This window comes from Rhineura floridana, chromosome 15, assembly GCF_030035675.1.
Source record: "Rhineura floridana isolate rRhiFlo1 chromosome 15, rRhiFlo1.hap2, whole genome shotgun sequence".
In the NCBI taxonomy this organism is placed as follows: domain Eukaryota; kingdom Metazoa; phylum Chordata; class Lepidosauria; order Squamata; family Rhineuridae; genus Rhineura; species Rhineura floridana.
This window is the reverse complement of record NC_084494.1, coordinates 33,683,364-33,704,132: the sequence shown is the minus strand read 5'-3', so window position 1 is coordinate 33,704,132 and position 20,769 is coordinate 33,683,364. Positions and strand designations below refer to the sequence as shown.

At 46.0% G+C, this 20,769-nt stretch overlaps 1 protein-coding gene across 5 annotated transcripts in view; it reads right to left on the bottom strand.

The window, feature by feature from the left end:
• The window catches only part of SLC8A2 (solute carrier family 8 member A2), a 73,820-nt gene extending 69,673 nt beyond the window's left edge, over positions 1–4,147 (bottom strand). For all 5 annotated transcript variants that reach the window (XM_061596527.1, XM_061596528.1, XM_061596529.1 and 2 more), the window contains exon 1: positions 2,460–4,147. In XM_061596527.1, coding sequence (XP_061452511.1) covers positions 2,460–4,024 — 1,565 coding nt within the window. In that variant the 5' untranslated portion in view covers positions 4,025–4,147. The remainder of the gene's footprint in view (positions 1–2,459) is intronic.
• Between the last annotated feature and the right edge of the window lie 16,622 nt (positions 4,148–20,769).

The window sequence follows — 20,769 nt, the reverse complement described above, 5'->3', positions numbered from 1 at the left end:
TGCCAGTGCAACTCCACTGGTTCCCTAACAGACCGCAGCTTCCAAGAACTTTATAGTATAACGGTAACTGGCCCAGGGTCACCCAGGGATAGGGATGGGTGAGAATTTCGATTCAGTTCGCATCTAAAGGTGAATCTATCAAATTTGCACTTTCCAAAACAATATGAGAACCGAAACACAGCCATCCTTCGAAATTCGCATTTATTAGAATTTTCGGATGCAGTTCACCAGCTAAATAACATTGACAAAAATGCATATATTAGGGGAAAATGTGCATAAAAATGAATATATGAGTGAAAATAACATGCAGAAAGGCCTGAAATGATGAGAGATGCCTTGCAAAAAGGCGTACCTTTGTCAAAAGTGCTGACAAAAATGTGTTTATTTGGAAAAATTTGCACTTAAATGGTGGAGAATTTTCAGGAGGATTTGTTTTTTAAAAAATCGCAGATCACTGTAGAAATGTAGAGGACTGAATTTAACATTGGAGAAATGAGAAACGGATAGAACCGAAACAGGCAGATCTTTCCATCCCTACCCAGGGAGGCCAAACTTCTCTCATCTCTGCCCATTGGCCATGCTGGCTAGGAGGACTGACAGGAGTTGGAGGCCAAAAACATCAAGAAGGCTGCAAAATCTACCCCCCCCCGCTTCACTTGAAGGAGCCCTCTGTCTGAAGGGCTGTCCAGTCCAAATTTGGTTGAAAGATAAAGAACTAGGGTTCCCAGGGTCAGGGCCTGAGACTGATCCTGTATCTTTAGGAGAAGAGAAAGTCAGCCAAGTGCAGGTGTTCTTGCTACACAGTAATGGGAAAAACCACAAGGTGGAATTCTCCCTTCCCCCTGCACAACTTTTAAAGATACAGAAGACCTCTTGGAGGTCGGGCCTGGCAACCAAGAGGTCTTCTGTATCTTTAAAAGTTGTGCAGGGGGAAGGGAGAATTCCACCTTGTGGTTTTTCCCATTACAGGGCTGCAACAACACCAGCACTTGGCTGAATTTTCTCTTCTCCTAAAGATACAGGATCAGTCTCAGGCCCTGAACCTGGCAACCCTATAAAGATCCCAAAGTAGGAAGAGCTGGAGGGACTTGAAGTTACTCATCAGCAGTTACACCTGGAGATTAGACTGATCTGGCACACAGGCAGTTCAGACTGAAAGTTGAGATAAAACCCAGAGCGGAGTCACTGCCCCACTGACATCAGAGCCACCAGACCCCAACGCACACAGGTCACCTGGTCGCTGCCTTCCCTGCTACAGGGAGAGGTGCTGCACTTTGATGTAAATTAGAGGAATTATTTCTAAATTGGCATCTCTACATAGAGAGTAACATATGCAAATGTTATGCAAGTCTCTGTCCACTTTTGTCCTCTTTTGTGTGTGTGGGGGGGGTTATATTTACATCCTGCACTTCTAGTGCAAGATCACCATTCAGGGCAGCTTACAACGTTTAAAATTGCCATTTTCTAAAAACAACGATAAAAGCAATGAAGTAAAGAGGCAGGGAGAGCAGTTAATACCAACCATATTATCTGCCACATGTGATAACACCTGTTGGAATAAAACCATCTTGAATAATGCACAAAACGAACAGCAAGGACAGGGGCCAACCGTATTTCATGGGTCAAAGTGTTCCATAATCTAGGTCAGGGTGGGGGAGCCTCAGGGCCAGGGGCCAAATGAAGCTCTCCAGGCCTCTCTCGTTGGCCCTCAGGACTCTCCCCAGAGCACAGCCTCTCCCAGAGGCCACATCCTCCTCGAGTGCTTTCACCTGGCTGGAATGTGTGCTCCGTGGCCTGTGATAACGCCTCTTGCTCGCTTGGAAGGAAGATGGAGAGATTGTACAGTAATCTCTTACTTTTGCATGGCAACCAACGATGCAAAGATAAGAGTCGCATCCATTGCTCCGCCCCCTTTTGTACCTGGCCCTGCCCACTACAGGTATGCAGGTTGCCCACAAGGGAATGCAGCCCTAAAGCTGAAAAGGGCTCTCTGAGCTAGGCTCTCTTTCTACCCCCACTTAAATGTGTTTCCATGCAGAAAAGGGCTCCTCTTTCCAGTTGTAGGGAGGAGCAATGAGGGAGTGGCCAGTGGGTGACCTTGTGGTCTGTATCCCGGGTTAGTCCTCCTCAGAGTAGACCCAATGAAATTAATGAATGTGGCTAACATCAAAGACAACCCTGTATTTGTTTTAGAGTGAAATCCACCTGTAGCATTAACCTGTCTGTTTTGCTTAAGCTAGGCTGTAAAGCACTACCTACACCAAAAGCAGTATTATGTATTATGCCAGTGTACATAAGATGAACCCTTTTGTGTCACGTCTTTTTAAGTTGTAAGCCTGCGGGGCAGGGTCTGTCTTGTTTTTATTGATCTAGGAACTGGCCTGGGATCCTCTTTCGGCTGAAGCCCAAAATAAGAATACTTTCAACAAACAAGCAAACAAGACACATCATTTACTTACACTGTTTCATCATCCTTGAACTCCAGCTCCCCGCAGGAATCTTCGTAGTCCACTCCCCCTCCTCGCGCAGTCCCTTCCACCGTCTGGTAGGGGACCATCACCGTCCCACGGGCCCCTGAGCTCCGGATCACCTTGACCTCCAGGGTCCCTTGGCACTCACTCACCCTCAACAATTTATCCTGGAAGGTAAAGATGCCAGCATGGTCATCGTCCAAAATGGTCACGGTGGCCACCAGCGGTGCCACAAGCCGCCCCTTGGGGTGGTCAGCTGAGTCTGACTCGAACATGCCTTCGGCATCCCCCACACGCAAGTTGAGCAGCCGGACGAAAAAATGCTCGTCCTCTTCGAAGATATCGTCATCGATTATGCCAATCTTCAGCTCTTTCTGGGTCTCACCAGGCTTGAAGATCAATGTCCCCTCGCTGTACTCATAGTCCGAGCCTGCTTTGGCCGAACCGTCCTCTGTTTTGTAGTCTACGTAGAAAGTGTTGTAGGTGTCGCCGCCCTGCTGACATGCCACAGTCAAGGTGACCGAGCCGCAATTCTCCAAACAGTGGTACATGCATGGCTCAAAGAAGATTTTGCTGTAGTTCTCTTCCACATCTGCCTCTGATGGCACCTCCAGCAGATTAACTGACTTCTTGGAGAACTCAGAGACATGTTTCTTGAGGATGTTCCCTGCCCCAGTCATCATTCGCGTTGCCTGGATGCGGTAGAAGGCTCGGCTCTTCTGCTGATGCAACAAGGCGTAATAGTTGGCCATCTCAACGAGCTGGTCTAATTCCTTGTCTGGGTGCTTCTGCTTGAGGTCTTTGAGGATCTGAATGACCTCCTTGCGACTCTCATCCAATTCTTTTTCCTCCTGAGTGGCTATAGGAAGGGGGGACACCGAGGCTGCGCTTCCATCCACGAAGACGCTCTCCCTGTGGTCATTGGCCACGAAGCTGCCATCCATCTCTATACCCTTGGGGAACTCGCCCTCTGTCCCGATGATTATGCCACTACGCGGGTCAGCCCTGTACCTCTTGTAGACGTACTTGTAGAAGAGAAGGCGCTTATCAGCCATCCATGCAAAGACCACACAGACAGGGAAGAAGATTAGGGTTAGCAAGGCCTCCCAGACCTGCACGATCCCAGGTGAGAAGACGGCCAAGATCAGGTACAACCAAATGTAGGCAAAGATGCTCCAGGAAGCTGTGACGAAGAAGACCCTCAGGTGCTTGATTTTGCGGCTCTCACCATGAGGAATGACATAAACACACACTGCAATGACCACAAACATGTTGAAGGCCGCGCTGCCCACTATGGTGCCAGGACCCAACTCACCAGCTTGGAAGTTGTGGCCACAAACCTCAATGACCGAGAGGAGGATTTCTGGTGCTGATGAGCCCAACGCCATGAGGGTGAGGTTGGAGACGGTCTCATTCCAAATCCTCACAGTGCCAATGCTGGTCTCGCCGTTGGACTTGGTGATAGTGATCTCCTTCTCCTTGGATGTGATCACCTCAATGGATGCCATGAAGCGGTCAGCAATGATGGAGACTCCCAGGAACATGTACATCATGGCAACAAAGTAGACAATTGCCCTGGCAGCCTTGTCACCGAAGGAAGGGTTGTCTGGCTGCCAAACAGGGAGGAGGACTCCCGGTTGACACTGGTTGGATCCTTCGTAAGTGCAGTTGCCTTCCGCCTCAGCGTCATAGGCTCCAATCCAAGAGACATTCTCAGCAAAGAGGGCCAAGGCGACCAAGACCTTGGCAAGAGAGCAAGAGGACAGCCACAATCCCCAACGCGATGGCAACATCCTCTTTGGGCAGTTGAGGCCAACAGGATCTGATAGGGAAGAAAAGAGAGAGAAAATACAGCATGTTATAGTAACTTGTCACTACATCCTGTGATAGAATGCAATTCAAGGGCATAGGAACATAGAAACCTTATACTGAGTCAAACCATCAGTCCGTCAAGCTCAGTATTGACCACGCTGACCGGAGGCGGCTTTCCAGGATTCCAGACTTGGTACATTCCCAGCCCTATCTGGAGATGCTGGAGCCTTCTGCATGCAGATCAGATGCTCAACCACTGAGCTACATCCCTTCCCCAGCAATGGAGCCTGGCTCGTTATCCAGTGGTCAGGGCCTATTAGCCGTGAATCCTTCATCCATATGCAAATATTCAAAATCTGGCCAAATCCAGATCTCAAGGTTCAAAAGCAATGTTTTGTATGCCATTTGTTAAGCAACAACAACAAAGTGTTGAAATACACAAACAAAAGCTCTCACCAGGCTGTACCATTTCAGAGTGAGAGAGAGAGAGAGAATGTTGCTCCAGTAGAAAAAATGGCAATGGACTGCCTTCAAGTCGATCCCAACTTATGGCGACCCTGTGAATAGGGTTTTCATGGTAAGCGGTATTCAGAGGGGGTTTCCCATTGCCTTCCTCTGAGGCTGAGAGGCAGCGACTGGCCCAAAGGCACCCAGTGAGTTTCATATACTTGGGAGTATTTTTTGCTTGTTGCTATTTATCAGGGTTGGCAAACATTTTGTTTTGGTATTTTGCTGCAAATGTCAGGACTATCAAGTGTTGCAGCTTAAGAAGGGTACTTTTCTGGCTTTGTGCATGCTTATTTTTCTTTAAATGATCTGTGAATGGTGTGATATATTTGTGTCTTGCTTTTCCTCCCAAGAGATCAGGATGGTATACACTATCCTTCCATCCCCCTTTTTATCTTTGCAACAACCCTTTGAGGTAGCCTGGGCTAAGTTAATATGCGTACCTAAGGGATCGCTGCAACCCTACCTTCCTGTCCATCAGCTCCCACTCATAGTGCATGCTCTGGTCACCTCTCGTTTAGACTACTGCAATGCGCTCTACGTGGGGTTACCCTTGAAAACAGTCCGGAAATTACAACTGGTACAAAACACGGCGGCTCGTTTACTTACGAATAGCCGCCGTTATGATCATATTACCCCAGTGTTATACAATCTCCACTGGCTTCCAGTTGTTTTCCGGGCTCAATTCAAGGTGTTGGTATTAACCTTTAAATCCCTATACGGTTTCGGCCCAGTATACCTGAAGGAGCGCCTCCAGCGTCATAAAGTATTTTTTCTCTTCTTTTCTTTTTTTTATTGTATTAGTTATTGATTTGTTTTTTTTCTTTTTGTATTGTTTTGGTTTTGAAAATTTGAATAAAAATTAATTGAAAAAAAAAATAAAGTGTGCCGCCCTACAAGATCTGCCACTCAGGGCCTTCTCTCAGTTCCGCCGACTAAAGTGGCTAGGTTGGTGAGGACTCGAGAGAGGGCTTTTTCTGTGGCAGCCCCCACGCTTTGGAACTCCCTCCCAATGGATCTTCGACATGCCCCTTCCCTAGATATATTTCGCCGGGGCCTGAAAACTTGGCTTTTCCATCAGGCCTTTATGACCTTTGAGACCTCCAAGGTGAACTAATTCTAGAACTGGAAAAAATGAACAATCTACTAAATACTGTAATTTTTGTATTGTACTGTACTGGCTATATTGTTTATTGTATTTTATCATGTTTTATTGTACGCCGCCTAGAGTGGCCATTGGCTAGATAGGCGGCCTATAAATTAAAGTTTATTATTAAGTTTATTATTATTATTATCGCATCTGGGTCTCTTTGCACACAAAGCCCATGCTCTATGCACCGAGCAACAGAAGGGCCTGTCAGTTTTGGTCCTCTCAGTTTTCTCATTTTTCCAATATTAAATCTAGTACTCCACGTTTCTGCAGCAAATTGCAATAAAAAAATCTCATGAAAATTCTTCAGCATTTTAGTGCAAATTTCTCTTGTATATACTTCATCTGAAATTCTGCCTAATGTAGACCTTTTTGCAAGCAATTTCTCATCATATAATGCATTTTGTATGTTATTTTCAGTAATATATAATTTTTTATGCACATTTTCCCATCACATATGCATTTTTGTAACACTGGTTGGTTGAAAAGCTGCTTCGCAAAATTTGGGTAAGTGCAAATTTTGAAGGATGGCTATGTTTCTGTTCTCACGTTGTTTCAGAAAGTGTGGATTTCATCAGTTTGGCTTTGAATGCAAACTGAATCGAATTTCTTCCCCACCCTAACTGAGCAATGGTCCTTCCTTACATAGGGACAGTTGGAGGTAACAGCTGATATTGTTTTGTTCCATGTCATGCAAAACTTTACCATCTGATTTCTGTCACTCAAGCTGCTACTAATGGCAGAAGAGCAGGTCAGGCTATTTTTTCCTTCTCCTGAGCAGTTGGCAACCTTACTTCCAAGGAACCTCAGGGAACAGAATTCAAAAGGCTTTGCTCTAAGACCATTGCAAGCTTTTGTTCTAAGCAAATCCCTCTCCTTGTTAGATTCCCATGCCAGCTTGAACATCAATCCCCCTGCCCCAGACTGCCTTTTCCTCATGTTGGACTCTCCAACATAACAGATAGATCCTACCAATAACAGCCCACCTACAAGCCTAGTTCCATTCACAAACCTCCTGGGCGAGAAAACCTATTTCTATTTTTGTTCTCGAACAAACAAGGCTGAAAATACCATGCACGGATTGTGCAAAGCAGGGGCAAGGGAACTGAGCAAATGCTTTTTCTTGGCCATGGAGGGTGGGGAGTTCAAATCCCACCCTAGTCATCAAGTCATTGTGTGACCTAGACAAGCCTCTCTCCATCCATTCCCCCCCCCTTTTGTACAAAATGAGTCACTTGCCACCCAAAATAAGTTAGCACATGTGGGACTTAACTACACGTTAAGTTAAAATGCGTAGCAAGCAGGTGCCATCAGCATGTTTTTCAAAAAGTAATACTGAACACAGGGAGTGGGGAGCAGTTTTCATCAGGACTGCAGAACTGGGGTGGGAGGAAAATTTAATCCTACACTCCCCAGCCACAATTCCCATGAAAATGTCTCTCATACACACCACATGCCGTGCAGCAGTTAGCCCTAGGAGGAAAAGCCCATTGCTCTTGTCAGTAGAAGTTTTTTTTTCTCCTGTGCCTGATTGCTGCTGGGTGGAGACAATTTTCATGGGAAGGGAAGGGTCCTCCTGGTGTAAATCACTCTCCATCCTGCACTCAGCAGACAGCCAGAAAGCCCAGAGGAGGAAAAATCAGGAAGAGACACAACTAGGAATGGGGGAGAAATTGGATCCAGTTGGCCTTAATTTGCACTTTCCGCAAATTATCTAATTGAATCTATGTAATCTGCGTCTTCTTTCTGTTGCTCTTTTTAATTTGTTTTAATAATGTTTTTAATTACTTGTTTTTACTTGTTTTATCAATAACTTTAATGTCTTGTAAACAGAGGGGGTTTTTTTACAAGCAAGCAGTGAAAAAAGTGGAAATGGACTGCCTTCAAGTTAATCCCAATTTATGGCGACCCTATAAATAGGGTGTTCATGGTAAATGGTATTCAGAGGGGGGTTACCATTGCCTCCCTCTGAGGCTAGTCCTCCCCAGCTGGCTAGGGCCTGCTCAGCTTGCCCCAGCTGCACGAGCCAGACCCTTCCTTGTCCGCAACTGCCAGTTGGGGGGCAGCTGGGTTCCTTGGGACTATGCAGCTTGCCCACGGCTGCACAGGTGGCAGGGCACGTAACCCCTGAGCCACTCGCTGTGGGGTGATCTTTAACTGGCCCTTGACCCCTAGGAGACACGAGCGGGGATTTGAACTCACAGACTCTGGACTCCCAGCCATGCTCTCCTCCCCCACTGTGCTATACCAGCTGTAAGCAAGCAGTAACAGTATATAAATGTTAATGAATAAAATAAATAAATATGAGAACCAAAACACAGCCACCCATTGTAATTTCCACTCACCCCAATTTTGCAATGCAGTTCTTCAACCAATGTTACAAAAATGCATAAAAATGAGTATCTTGGTGAAAATAACATACAAAAATGCATTGCTTGCAAAAATGTGTACATTAGTCAAAACTAAGACAAAAACGTGTTTTTTAGGAGAAATTCACACTGAAATCCTGAAGAATTTAAACAAAAAAAATCACAAATTGCTGCAGAAATGTGGATTTAAGATTGGGAATGAGATAAACTAAAAGGACTGAAATTGACAGATCCTTCCATCCCCAGCCCCCTCTGAGGCACCGGCGCCAGAGGACGGGACAGACTGAGAGAGGCAGGAGAATATGGGAACATCAGAAGAGCCTGGCTGCTGGATCAGGCCCAAGGGGGCCCAACTGGTCCAGCATCCTGTTCTCCCAGTAGCCAACCAGATGCCTCCGGGAAGCCTGCAAGGAGTTCCTGTGCGCAACAGTGCTTGGTCCCCACTTGCGATTCTCAGCAACTGGTAATCGGAGGCGTACTGCCTCCAACAGTGGAGGGAGAAACTGTGGATGGAAACATTGGGGGGTGTCAAGAGGAACAGTTAGGGGGACTGATGCTGCCACCACAACACATACTCCAACATCCAGTGCCAGAGGCGGCTATCTCACTCTGCCTTGGGGGGGACAGGCACTGTCAAGAGAAAGGAAACCAGAAAAGGTTAAAGTCAGCTCAGCTGACAGTTGACAAAGTCCAAGCCATCCTCCCCTAATTCTATCAACTCTTTTCCTGACCCTCTTCCTATACCTTTAGCTGCCCGAGACAGAGAAATCAACCTGCTGAAGCTTTTGCCAACATTTCTCTCAGCCGCACCAGGAAAGGCTGGCAGAGTAGCCCTACCTGGTTAAGCACTCGCTGCTATAGAGTCAGAAAAAGGCAAAAATTGCACAGCCTTGCTGTTCTTCTAGACATTTCTGGTCTAAAATGGATCAGGTTTTCCACTGTACATGTGCTTTAAATGTATGAGGTGGATGTCACCAAAGGTTGGGGGGGGGGATGGCCCTGCTGAATATCTCTTTTCTACACGGCTTTTTAGCATACCAGAGCTCAGTTGCGTTTTATCATCCTAGCTCTAAAATGCAAAACTGAAATTATAATCGGACTGCACAAAATTGACTGCGTCCAAGTTGATTCTGACATACGGCGACCCTATGAATAGGGTGTTCATGGTAAGTGGTATTCAGAGGTGGTTTACCATTGCCTCCCTCTGAGGCTGAGAGGCAGTGACTGGCCTAAGGTCACCCAGTGACCTGCACAAGCATCCCCTAAAACTTTAGTGCCTTATCAGACTAGCTGGGTGAAACTGCTTTTTCTCCCTCCCACATCTCTGTTCCTTAGTTGATTATGATGTACGCCCATTTCTAATTTTTCCCATATAATCTGCCAGAGTGGGAATGAATGAAGACGTCCATCAGAGATTCTCTGGCCAACCCATCAGGGTCTTTTGATGCCAAAACAGAGAGCAGGTGGCTGATTCAATTATCTTTAGTTGAGGGGGGAGGGGGAGAGGGAAGGAGGGAGGATCGCTAGATACAGATGTAGCTTTTGCATGATTTGCATGGGCTTCAGGTTTTCCCAGGGGGAGAAATGGAAGCACAGAAAATGGAGAAAAGATCTGGTTCCTTTTCCTCTCTTGCCATCACAGAGAATCCCAGCACATGGATGGCTCAGCTTGCGTCAATTGCATGACTCAGGTTGCCAACATTTCAACCAGCCCCTGATCTTGTGTCTTTAATTTGGCTTGGTAACACATTGACTACCAGTACAGGTCTTTGAGCAGAGGCGTAATTTTGCTGACAGGGTCTCACTCCTGTCAGCAATGGTGCTGCAGCTTTTGACAATCGGTGTCTATCTGCGCATGTTGACACGTGTGCATTTGGGTGTCCGCATGTGTGCATTTTCTTACATGCGTTTGTTTGATGTGTGCATGGACACAAGTCTTGCAAAGGCGCTGGCTTCATTTCTCTGAAAGGCAAAACAGGATCAATGTTTCCCTGGAGCCCAAAACAGGGAGCACGTGGAGCATATCGTACTTGATGGGGTTCTGGTCCACAACAACCCTTGTTCAATGCCTCTAAGCCCCATGCCTTCCTGGTGTTGTTTCTACCACAGTGCTTTTCATAAATGCAGGGAGCATTGTCAGTAGGGTTGGGCAAATCTGTCATTTTCAGTTTCCCTCCCTTTCTTGTTTTTTCAAATCTTCAATAGTTCTCCAGATTTCCACATCAGTTTGCGATTATTGTGTATCTGTGTGTGTTATGTGCCTTCAGGTCAGTCTCAACTTATGGCAACCCTATGAATCAGCGACCTCCAAGAGCATCTGTCATGAACCACCCTGTTCAGATCTTGCAAGTTCAGGTCTGTGGCTTCCTTACGGAATCAATCCATCTCTTGTTTGGTCTTCCTCTTTTTCTACTCCCTTCTGTTTTCCCCAGCATTATTGTCTTTTCTGGTGAATCATGTCTTCTCATTTTAAAAAAACAACAAAAGTCATGAAAATTCATCAGCATTTAAGCACAAATTTCTCCTAACATACACTTATTAGTATGCAATTTTATATGTATAAACATTTTTGCAAAGCAATTTCTTACCAACATCATGCATTTTTGTATGTTATTCTCATGAAAATATGCATGTTTATGCACACTTTGCCCCTAATATCTGCATTTTTGGTACACATTCCTTGGCTGGAGAAATGTGCAGCACAATCTGGAGAAGTGCACATTTCAAAGGACGGATGCGGTTCAGTTCATGCCTTGTTTTGGGAAGTGCAATTAGGTAATGTGAAATGAATTGAATTTCTCCCCTATCTGCCACAGTTTCTGCACTGGCCTTGCTCCTGTGCCGTTAACAGCGGCCCAACATGTTCAGTTTAGGTCAGTGATGCTTTTCCTAGAAGGTAGGAAGTGAGGGATGAAAACTTCAGCTGCTTAGTGTCCGCATGCAGGCTGCCGCAAAAGACACGGGACCAGGGCAAGAGGGGGGAGGAGGGAGGTTGCAATCCTAGGTACGAGGAACTGCAGGGGGAAAGGGAGATTCTGACAGAGGCTTCTTTCTACCTGTGCAATCTCCCTTTGTTACTCCCCTTCCAGCACCCACACACCCCGAACCTCTTGTCTGGCTCTGGGCTCAACAAAGGCCTTTCTGTTTTCTTGGCAGGCCTCCTGCTAGTCTTTGATATTCTCTTCACACAGCTCTGTGGGCTGTTTCCGTTCCTGGCCTCCAGACCCTGGAGAGGGGTTTTTCTTGAGTCAGCTGCTCTGCCAGCATCAAGGAAATAAGCCTGTCTGGGAGAATTACATCTTTTTCCAGCTTTTTGCCTTCAGTCTTATGCGGTTGCAGGGCTTCCCAGGACAGATTTTTACAATGCAATTTAGTTTGGGCTGCCTGCGGCATGTCTCACCCTGCCTTCCTAGGGGGGCCTCTTTGGCCCAGCATCTGCTGTAGGTCAGTGGCAGAGGATTTGCTGTGTCCCTCCAGATATTCTTGGACTCCAACTCCCAACAGCCCCTGCAAATATGGCCAACGCTTAGGAGCGATGGGAGGTGTGGTCCAGAAGGGCCATGGGTTCCCCAGCCTAGATCTGCGTGGACTGGGAAATGCAAAGCCTGAGTTTTGTGTGTTGTTGAATGTATTACCTGCCCTTTACCAGGAGGTCCTGGGTCAGGTCACAACAATGTAAAATGCATGATTAAAAACAGCTTAAAACAAATTACATTCACAACTAGGGCAGGTCCTAAAAATGTGCATCTCAAGTGTCAAAGACCATGGCAAAGAGATGCATCTTCAGCATACAATGAAATCTATATAGTGTCGGTGCGAGGTGCACCTCTGTGAGGAGGGAATTCCACAACCTAGGGGCTGCCGCAGAGAAGAATGCCATCTGCCAGGCCACCCCTTCCCCTGAGGGTGGTGAAACTACCGAGGGGGGCTTTTCTGCTCATCTCGGCCATAGTAGCATCAGGGCCAAACTGCACATTGTGAGAGAAACCATGATGGGATTGCCTGGCACAGTTTTCTTGATTTGAAACAGGTGTGGGGAACCTTTGGCCCTCCGTGTGTTTCCGGACTACAATTCTGAAGCCATGCTTTCTGGAGATGATGGCAGTTGCAGTTCAGCAACATCTGGAAGGCCGAAGGCCAATGGCCATCCACCCCTGATTTGCTGCAAGGCTGTAGCTTAGAAAGAGCCAATGCCGGAATACTGGTACAATGTTTGTCAGGCAAAACAAAACAAAACTGCGTGACTAAAGAGCGGGAATGCACTGCATGCTGGGATGCCTGTCACGTGAGCAGCTGCAGCTAGCAAAAAACTCCTGCGATCTTCCGGGTTCCCAGCCTTGCTAACAGATTATTTCTGGTATCATTTATCACGGAAATTTGTGCGATACTTCTACTACATTCCACTAGAATTCCAGAGCTAGCTTGTGTGTGTGTCGTGTGACAGATCAAATATAATTCACAAATTGCCAGGTAAGAAATCGTCAGAATAACGGAATAAAGTGCAGTGTGAAAGCAGCCCTAGATGGACCTGTGGTCTGACTCAGTCTAAGGCAGATCCCTAGGATCATTCGCACCATGATCCACCATCTGCAATTTGTCTAGCGGCCCCCAATGCAGCCCCCTCTCCCTCTTGTTCCAAACCCTCCCGCTCCTCTTCCTCCTCCTCTTCTTCGTCTTCCGATTGGTGAGACGTTTGCACTGAGCTCAGCAGAAGAGGCGCAGCATCTGCAGGTCTTGTGGTTTCCCAGATGCTGGGCCTCTGCTCAAAAGAGCTGACGAAGGACCTCATTAAATCTGGAGACCTCATTAATGCAGGCAGGATGGGAAATCCCTCCAACGGCAATGAGGCAAAGGGGGTGAGCAAGAAGCAGGTTTTCCAGCGGCTGCTCGTCTTTTGGAGTTTTCTCAGCTGGGAAGCCGGTCCAGATTTGGAGAAGGCCAATGGGCCAGGCTGGACAAAGGAGCTCAGGAGCAAAGCACATGTTTGGCATGCACCATCCCAGGTTCAATTCCCACCAGCATCTCCAGTGAAAAGCACCTCAAGCCAGCGAGTGGGATAAGACCCTTAAAAAAGCCAACTGTGCGGCACATTTCTTAGGGGGCCATTTATGCCCCACCAAAAAAGAGGGGAAAGAGAACACAGATTTGCACAAGATGTGTGCATGCACATTTGGAAATAATTACTGCACAGTGAAAAAAGCAGATAAGGGAAAAACCAACTTCTTTCAAATGTGGTGTTGGAAGAGAGCTTTGCGCACACCATGGACTGCAAAAAAATCAAATAATTGGGTGTTAGAACAAATTAAACCAGAACTATCACTTAAAGCTAAAATGATGAAACTGAGGTTGTCATACTTTGGACACATAATGAGAAGACCTGATTCACTAGAAAAGACAATAATGCTGGGAAAAACAGAAGGGAGTAGAAAAAGAGGAAGGCCAGAGACGGATTGATTCCATAAAGGAAACCACAGACCTGAACTTACAAGATCTGAACAGGGTGGTTCATGACAGATGCTGTTGGAGGTCACTGATTCATAGGGTCGCCATAAGTCATAATCGACTTGAAGGCACATAACAACAACACCAAATAGCATACATCTCAACTTAGTGGGGAAGACGGTGCCCAGGTGCCCTGCTGTGTGCCAGCTCTATCTGCTGTCCAGGTGCTAACTCCGGAGGGACAACATCAAGGCCCCCTGCACTCCATTCTTAGGGTTCAATGGGTTGCACTGAGCACTCTGTACTCAGAGTAAACCCATTGAAATGAATGGACCAAAATTTGTCATGTCCGTTGACTGCAGTAGGTCTACTCTGAGTAGGGATGAGGGAGAAATTCAGTTCATGTTTGAAGCTGAATCTCTCAAATTCGCACTTTCCAAAACAATGTGAGAACTGAAATACAGAACCCTTAAAATTTTTTGCACTTATCTGAATTTTGCAGTGCAGTTCACCAACCAACCAAGATTTACAAAAACACATATATTATAGGAAAGACTGCATAAATATGAATATATCAGTGGAAATAACATACAAGAATGCAATATAGCAGGAGACATTGCTTGCACAAATGTGTCTATTAGTCAAAACTGCATACAAACATGTTTATTAGGAGAATTTCACACTAAAATACTGAATAATTGTGAGGATTTTTTTTAAATCACAAATTGCTGCAGAAATGTGGAGAAATGAATTTAAGAAATGAAGAGAACCAAAATAGACAGGTCTTTCCATCCTTGAGAATGGTGAGTGGTGGATACAACCCTTTATCTTTAAATTAGCTTGGACTGGAAAGCCTTTCAAACAAAGGACTGCCCTCTATAAAGTAGGACACATGGCCACCACCACCCACTCACCCTCCCTCCCTCCCTCACACACACACACACACCCCTTCCCAAAATCTCCTTCCAAAGACTCCTAATTGTGAATACTGGACCCATCCCTTTATTTCAAGGCAATGTTACAGCTGTTAGCCACCTAACGAGGCAGTATGAATCTATGCATACCAGATGCTGGGGGCAAACAAAAGGAGATGACTGTTGCCCCATCACACCTCCTTCTGGTCTCTGCTGTGAACTGGGTGCTGCCTTGAGAGCTGATTTCATCTGATCCTCCCCCACCAAAAAAAGCAGTTCTTAGATTCTTATAACTAATGTGCAAGGCTTTCTCAAGCACAGACGAGTCCAAAATCAAGGCAAACAACAATATTACAAATTTCCTTTGGCATAAGCGTGGAACATAAGAGTGTAAGAAGAGCCCTGCTGGATCAGGCCAATGGCCCATCTAGGCCAGGATCTGCTTCTTACAGTGGCCAGCTGGATGCCCCAAAGGGAAACCTGCACGCAGGGCCTAAGCGCAAGAGCACTCTCCCCTCTTGAGATTCTCAGCAACTGGCATTTAGAGGCAGACTACCTCCAGGAGTGAACACAGAACATAGCCATTGTGGCTAGTAGCCACTGATGGCCTTATCCTCCACCTCCCTGCGTTTGCCTAATCCTCTTTAAAACCATCCGAGTTGGCAGCTGCCACTACACCAGACAAGCAGAGTGTTCTTTAAAACAAGGAGGGATCTGAGCATAGGTTTCTCTAGTCCCCAGGTGACACTCTCTCCACGAGTCGCACACACCCTCTCCACCATTTCACGGGGGCCCCGGTAATGTACAGCAGGTGGCCAACGGCGCGCCGTTGAAGCGCATGGCTGTCATTTGTGCAGTAATGAACATCCCCCAGCTCAGAGGCAGGCAAAGCCACATATCTCAACAGCACACACACACACACAACACACAACACACACACACTCGCTACCCCAAAAGCTGCCTTCTAGAAAAGCCATTGGACCAGAGAACCCATTTTCTACACAACCAAAACTACAAAGCGGAACCCATTAGCCGCCTTCCAAGCACAGGTACTGTTTGGGAAACAATCCCAGCCTAGTGGGCAGCTGATACCTTTCCCTCCTCTCCCCACAACACAGTTGAGACACCAGTTCAGCAACAGCAGACTTCCCAAGGGCACAGTGCTGTGAACGTAAGAGGAGCCCTGCTAGATCAGGCCAGTGGCCTGCCTGGTCCAACATCCACAGTGGCCAACCAGATGCCTATGAGAAGTCTGCAAGTGGGACATGGGCACGAAAGCACTTGCCCCGCCACGTGCAACTCCCAGCAAGTGGTATTTGGAGACATAGTGCCTCCGACACTGGAGGCACAGCATAGCCGGGGTGCCTAGTAGTCACTGATAGTCTTATCCTCCATGTATTTGTCTAACCTTCTTTTAAAGCCATTCAGGCCGGTGGCCACCACTACCTCTTGTGGTAGCGCATTCTGTAGTCTAACTGTGGCTGCTTACACACCATACATTGAAAGCGCATTGAAAGCACATTCTCTTCCCCCACCAAGAATCCTGGGAACTGCTGTTTGGCCCTCACAGCGCTACAATTCCCAGCACCCTTAAACCACAGTTCCCAGAATTCTTTGGGAGAAATAATGTGCTTGCAGTGCTTGGTGTGCTTTTGTTTGTCTGTCCCGTTGGCTCCAATGGGTTCTACAATTAGGAGAGGGAGGGGAAAATTATCTCGATTCACTTTCTTTTTCTTGAGTTAACAAAATTTATATGCTGCTTACTAGGACAAAAGACCTGTAAGTGGGTGAAAGTCTTGGAGTGAATGGCTGCGGTTAGTGTGTGGCCGACTCAGCTCTGTGCACAGTGACTGGCGAGAATTCTCCTGGATTTCAGAGGGGGGTGTCTCCTGGGACATTCTGCATGCAAAGCAGATGCTCCACCAGAGCTAAGTGTCAGGCGTACAGACTGGCATTTGTAATGCTCAGTTGACATATTTTCCAACACGCCAGTGTTTTCATGCAGTAAAATGTACAGCTGTTATGGGAGTGATAATCATAATTAAAACACAGGCAAACTCTGTCGAGGCCAAAGGAGATAGTGACCCCTAGAGTCATCTGGTGACATCATGGCTGTGTAGAGAACCCATCTTTTCTGGGGCCAGGGCCAGGGCCAACCACCCCCCCGGGGCCATTGAAACTCTCTCTCTCTCTCTCTCTCTCTCTCCTGTATTGCCTTCCCTTCCAGTTACCATCTCTCATTTGAAGATTTGCCCAAACGTATTGGACTCAACCATGGAATTAATTAACAAGGGGTTGGTTGGTTAGTTAGTTTGGAGAGTGAGAGATTCCAGCCGCCTTCTCCCATTACTTGCTGGTTTGGTTGCTAATCACACAAATACCTTTCAGTATTTTAAAGCGATTTTGATTTCATTCCTAATTCCCACTCCAGGAGTGCCATTTCAGAGTTTAGCGGTGGGGAGGGAGGTTGAGTAGGTCAGGCTGAGGTTGGGTATTGGATCTGTCAAGCAACAACAACATAACTTGTTCAAACAATTGCGCCTGCCTTGCAAGATCGTCAGCAAGGTTTAAAAGCCTGTTTGGGTTTATTTAAGATTAAATCCCCTACTCGCAAGAAGTATAGTCCCAGAGTCTTTGCTGTGGTTACTGGTGGGTTTTTCCAGCCCTTATCATAGCTGTAGCAAGCCTATCAATCTAAAGCTAGACACCCTGCCCATTGTCTGGAAGGAAAGAGATTCCAGCCTGTGTTATACATAGCCTGACATATTTATTTGTTACTGTCCTGCCTTCCTTCCATGAGACAGCTCAACCTGACACAGGGTGCCCCCAGCCTGTAGTATTTTGCAGGAGCAGTTTGAGTGCTTTACCAGTGTGCATTTAAAATGGATTAAATGGATTTTTTGTGGTTTGGGAAGTGAAATGCATTGAAAAGTGCGGAATGAACGAATGATTAACGGGAAGACATCTAAACACTCTGCAAGCAAATCAGGATGAATGCTCATTGTCATATAACTGCCCTGCAAAGAAATCAGAACCAGTGCTCAATAAAGACCAGATATAGTCTAACCTCCATGTAAGCTTTGTGTAAGCAAAGCAGAATGAAAGCTCAATAAACGGGTCATCTCAGGAATTCCCAGCTGCAACCTGTCCCTTATGCCCATTGCCTTTTCCCCATTACATTGTTTACGACAATATTTACTCAATGTTTAGAACTCAGAGTAGATACAATAGTTACTCACGTGAGAGAAGGGGAGGAAAGGAACGTTATTTTGTGGGGGTTCAGTTGCTACAATTGGATTGTTCTTTACTTAGTGGACTTATTGTTCTGTACATCATTAATGGCTGATTACTGGTTAGTTGAATATTTGAGTGTTTCATTGCAGTGTTTTATTGAGTGGATGGGGTGATGTGGTAAAATGCTGGAGAATTTTCATGAAGATTTTGCTTCAGAAATGTAGAAAACTGATTTTAAGACTGGAAAAATTAGAAACAAAGTGGACAGATATTTCCATCCCTAATTCAAAGCGGACCCACTGAAATTAATAAACCTAAGTCATGTCCATTAATTTCAGTTGTTCTACTCTGAGTAGAACTAACATTGACTACCACTCTATATATTCATATAGATTTTAATTGTATTTTTATCGCTTCTTTTACCTATGTTGCATTTTACTGAATTATCATCTGAATGCTATGGAATGAAGATTGCTACAAGAGGCAGAAAAATCATGAAGGGCTCCATCAAGCGCCACCGTCAGGTCCTTGAGATTCCTTCCTAACAGTCACTACCAGTTCCCTACCTTCCCTAGTAATATTAGGTACATGTTAAGGTTAAACTGCAAACAAATAAGCTTGTATCATTCATCGCCCATTTGTGGAAAATGCATTTCCCACCCCACACCCCAAAACAGCATCTACAGAGAAAGGGAGGGGGAAATGTGTTTCCATCTGATCAGTTAACCAGCGTTTATCCAAAAGGGGAGGGGGGAGAATCCATAACCCTCTTCCACACTTGAAAAGGAAAACCAAAAGTATTTATTTAAAAAAAGAGCCAGGGTTGTCCTTGGCAACAGTTCTGATGGGGCAATTTACAATGATCCATTTGCTGATAAATTCAGTGAAGAGGAAATTGAGTTACAAGAGGCAATTAGGGATGAAGAAGCTGTGTGTGTGTGTGTATGCGCGAGAGTGCGCAAGTGCATGTATGTGAGTGTGTGGGTATGCATGTGTCCAGTCTATAAAGTTAGCCTAGGGAGAGCTGGGAAGTGAAACAGGCCCAGACACACCTGCTTCGAAACGCTGGCTCTTGCGAGTGTTGCCATGCTCCTCCGCCCATAGCAACCCCACTGTTCCCGTAGCAACCAGGCTATAAAAAGGATGCAAAACTCGGGAATACAGAAAGGAGAAGCCATAGGGAGTGTCTGGCTCTGGAGGATGAGCTTGGGGTGCTTTCAGCGCCAAACGGCCAGCTATCAGACCAGCGGCAGCTGTTAGGCCGGAGGAAAACAGCTAGGAGGCCTGGTAGCCTTTTCATTAAGCCAAGGGCAGAACTGTAGTAGCCGCTTTGGCTCAATAACTCCCTTAGCCCAAAGACTAGGGGACCCAGAAAGGTGGTGGCCATTGCCTGTGAAGGAATCTAGACGTAGGGGGCATTGCAATTCTAAATATCAAGCAAAGGTGTGCATAAATTCAGAGCTTGGAAAAGTTACTTTTTTGAACTACAACTCCCATCAGCCCCAGCCAGCATGGCCACTGGATTGGGCTAATGGGAGTTGTAGTTCAAAAAAGTAACTTTTCCAAGCTCTGCATAAATTCACAAGATCCTGTCCAAGTTTAAGTTTTTAGAGCTTTTGTTTTTGTTTGTAAGAGCTTGGAATTTGGGGGACGGAGAATTGAAGACAGAAGGATAGTCAGAAAGGATTGAGATGGTGTAAAACAGAAGTGGCAAACCTTTGGCCCTCCAGATGTTGCTGAATGACAACTCCCATCAGCCCCAGCAGCAAGCATGGCCTATGGGCAGGAAGGATGGGAGTTGTCCTTCAGCAACATCTGGAGGGCCAAAGGTTCCGCTGTAGAAGCATGTTGAACCATGTGTGGAAAGGTGACCTGTGCCCCAGCCTCTGACAGCTCTTTCATTTGTACACAATTTAAAAATGTAATAGAGAGATAGGATACTTCTGACTGCTCTCCCCCCACATATTTTTAAACATCTCTACAATCAGACCAGAACTGTCACTAGAAGCTAAAATGATGAAACTGAGGTTATCATACTTTGGGCACTTAATGAGAAGACATGATTCACTCGAAAAGACAATAACACTGGGAAAAACAGAAGGAAGTAGAAAAAGAAGGCCAAACAAGAGATGGATTGATTCCATAAAGGAAGCCACAGACCTGAACTTACAAGATCTGAACAGGGTGGTTCATGACAGATGCTATTGGAGGTCACAATTCATAGGGTCACCATAAGTCATAATCAACTTGAAGGCACATAACAACAACAACAATCAGGTTGGGGAGGTAGGTGTGGTGATGATTGCATTGACATCTGTCTTTGTGATGATTGCATTGATATCTGTCTTTGTGATGATTGCACTGATATCTATCTTTCCTACCACAACTATTAGAAGCTCTTCCCAGATGCTTTCTGTTCTTTTCAGACGTAAGAATGCCTTGCCCTTACAAAAAAAAATCTCAGCAACAATAAGGACCAGAAACCTGAAAAGGAAAGAGAAAAGGAAACTTCACAGCGGGCCAATCAGATGCCCAGGGTGCCAACAGACAGGGAATAAGTGCTTTGAACTGAAAGGCAGTCTATAAATATTTTAAAATAAACAAATAATAAATCAAGCAGAAGGGGGCACAATTCTGCCTTCTGTATATAGCTTTTCTGAAGGCTCCATGGTGAAATGTTGCACCCAGTTCTGGTAGCACCAGTTATTGAACCATGAGCATGTGACTTATAGTTACACAGACCCCCGTGGAAAGATGCTCGGGTATTCTCCTGTTGAGAATCTGTCCCTCTTGTAACGGCCCCTGCAGTCAGCAGGGGAGGCCCAATTTGTGGTGCCACTACTGGGTGCTGCCCAGTTGCCGTTGGCCCA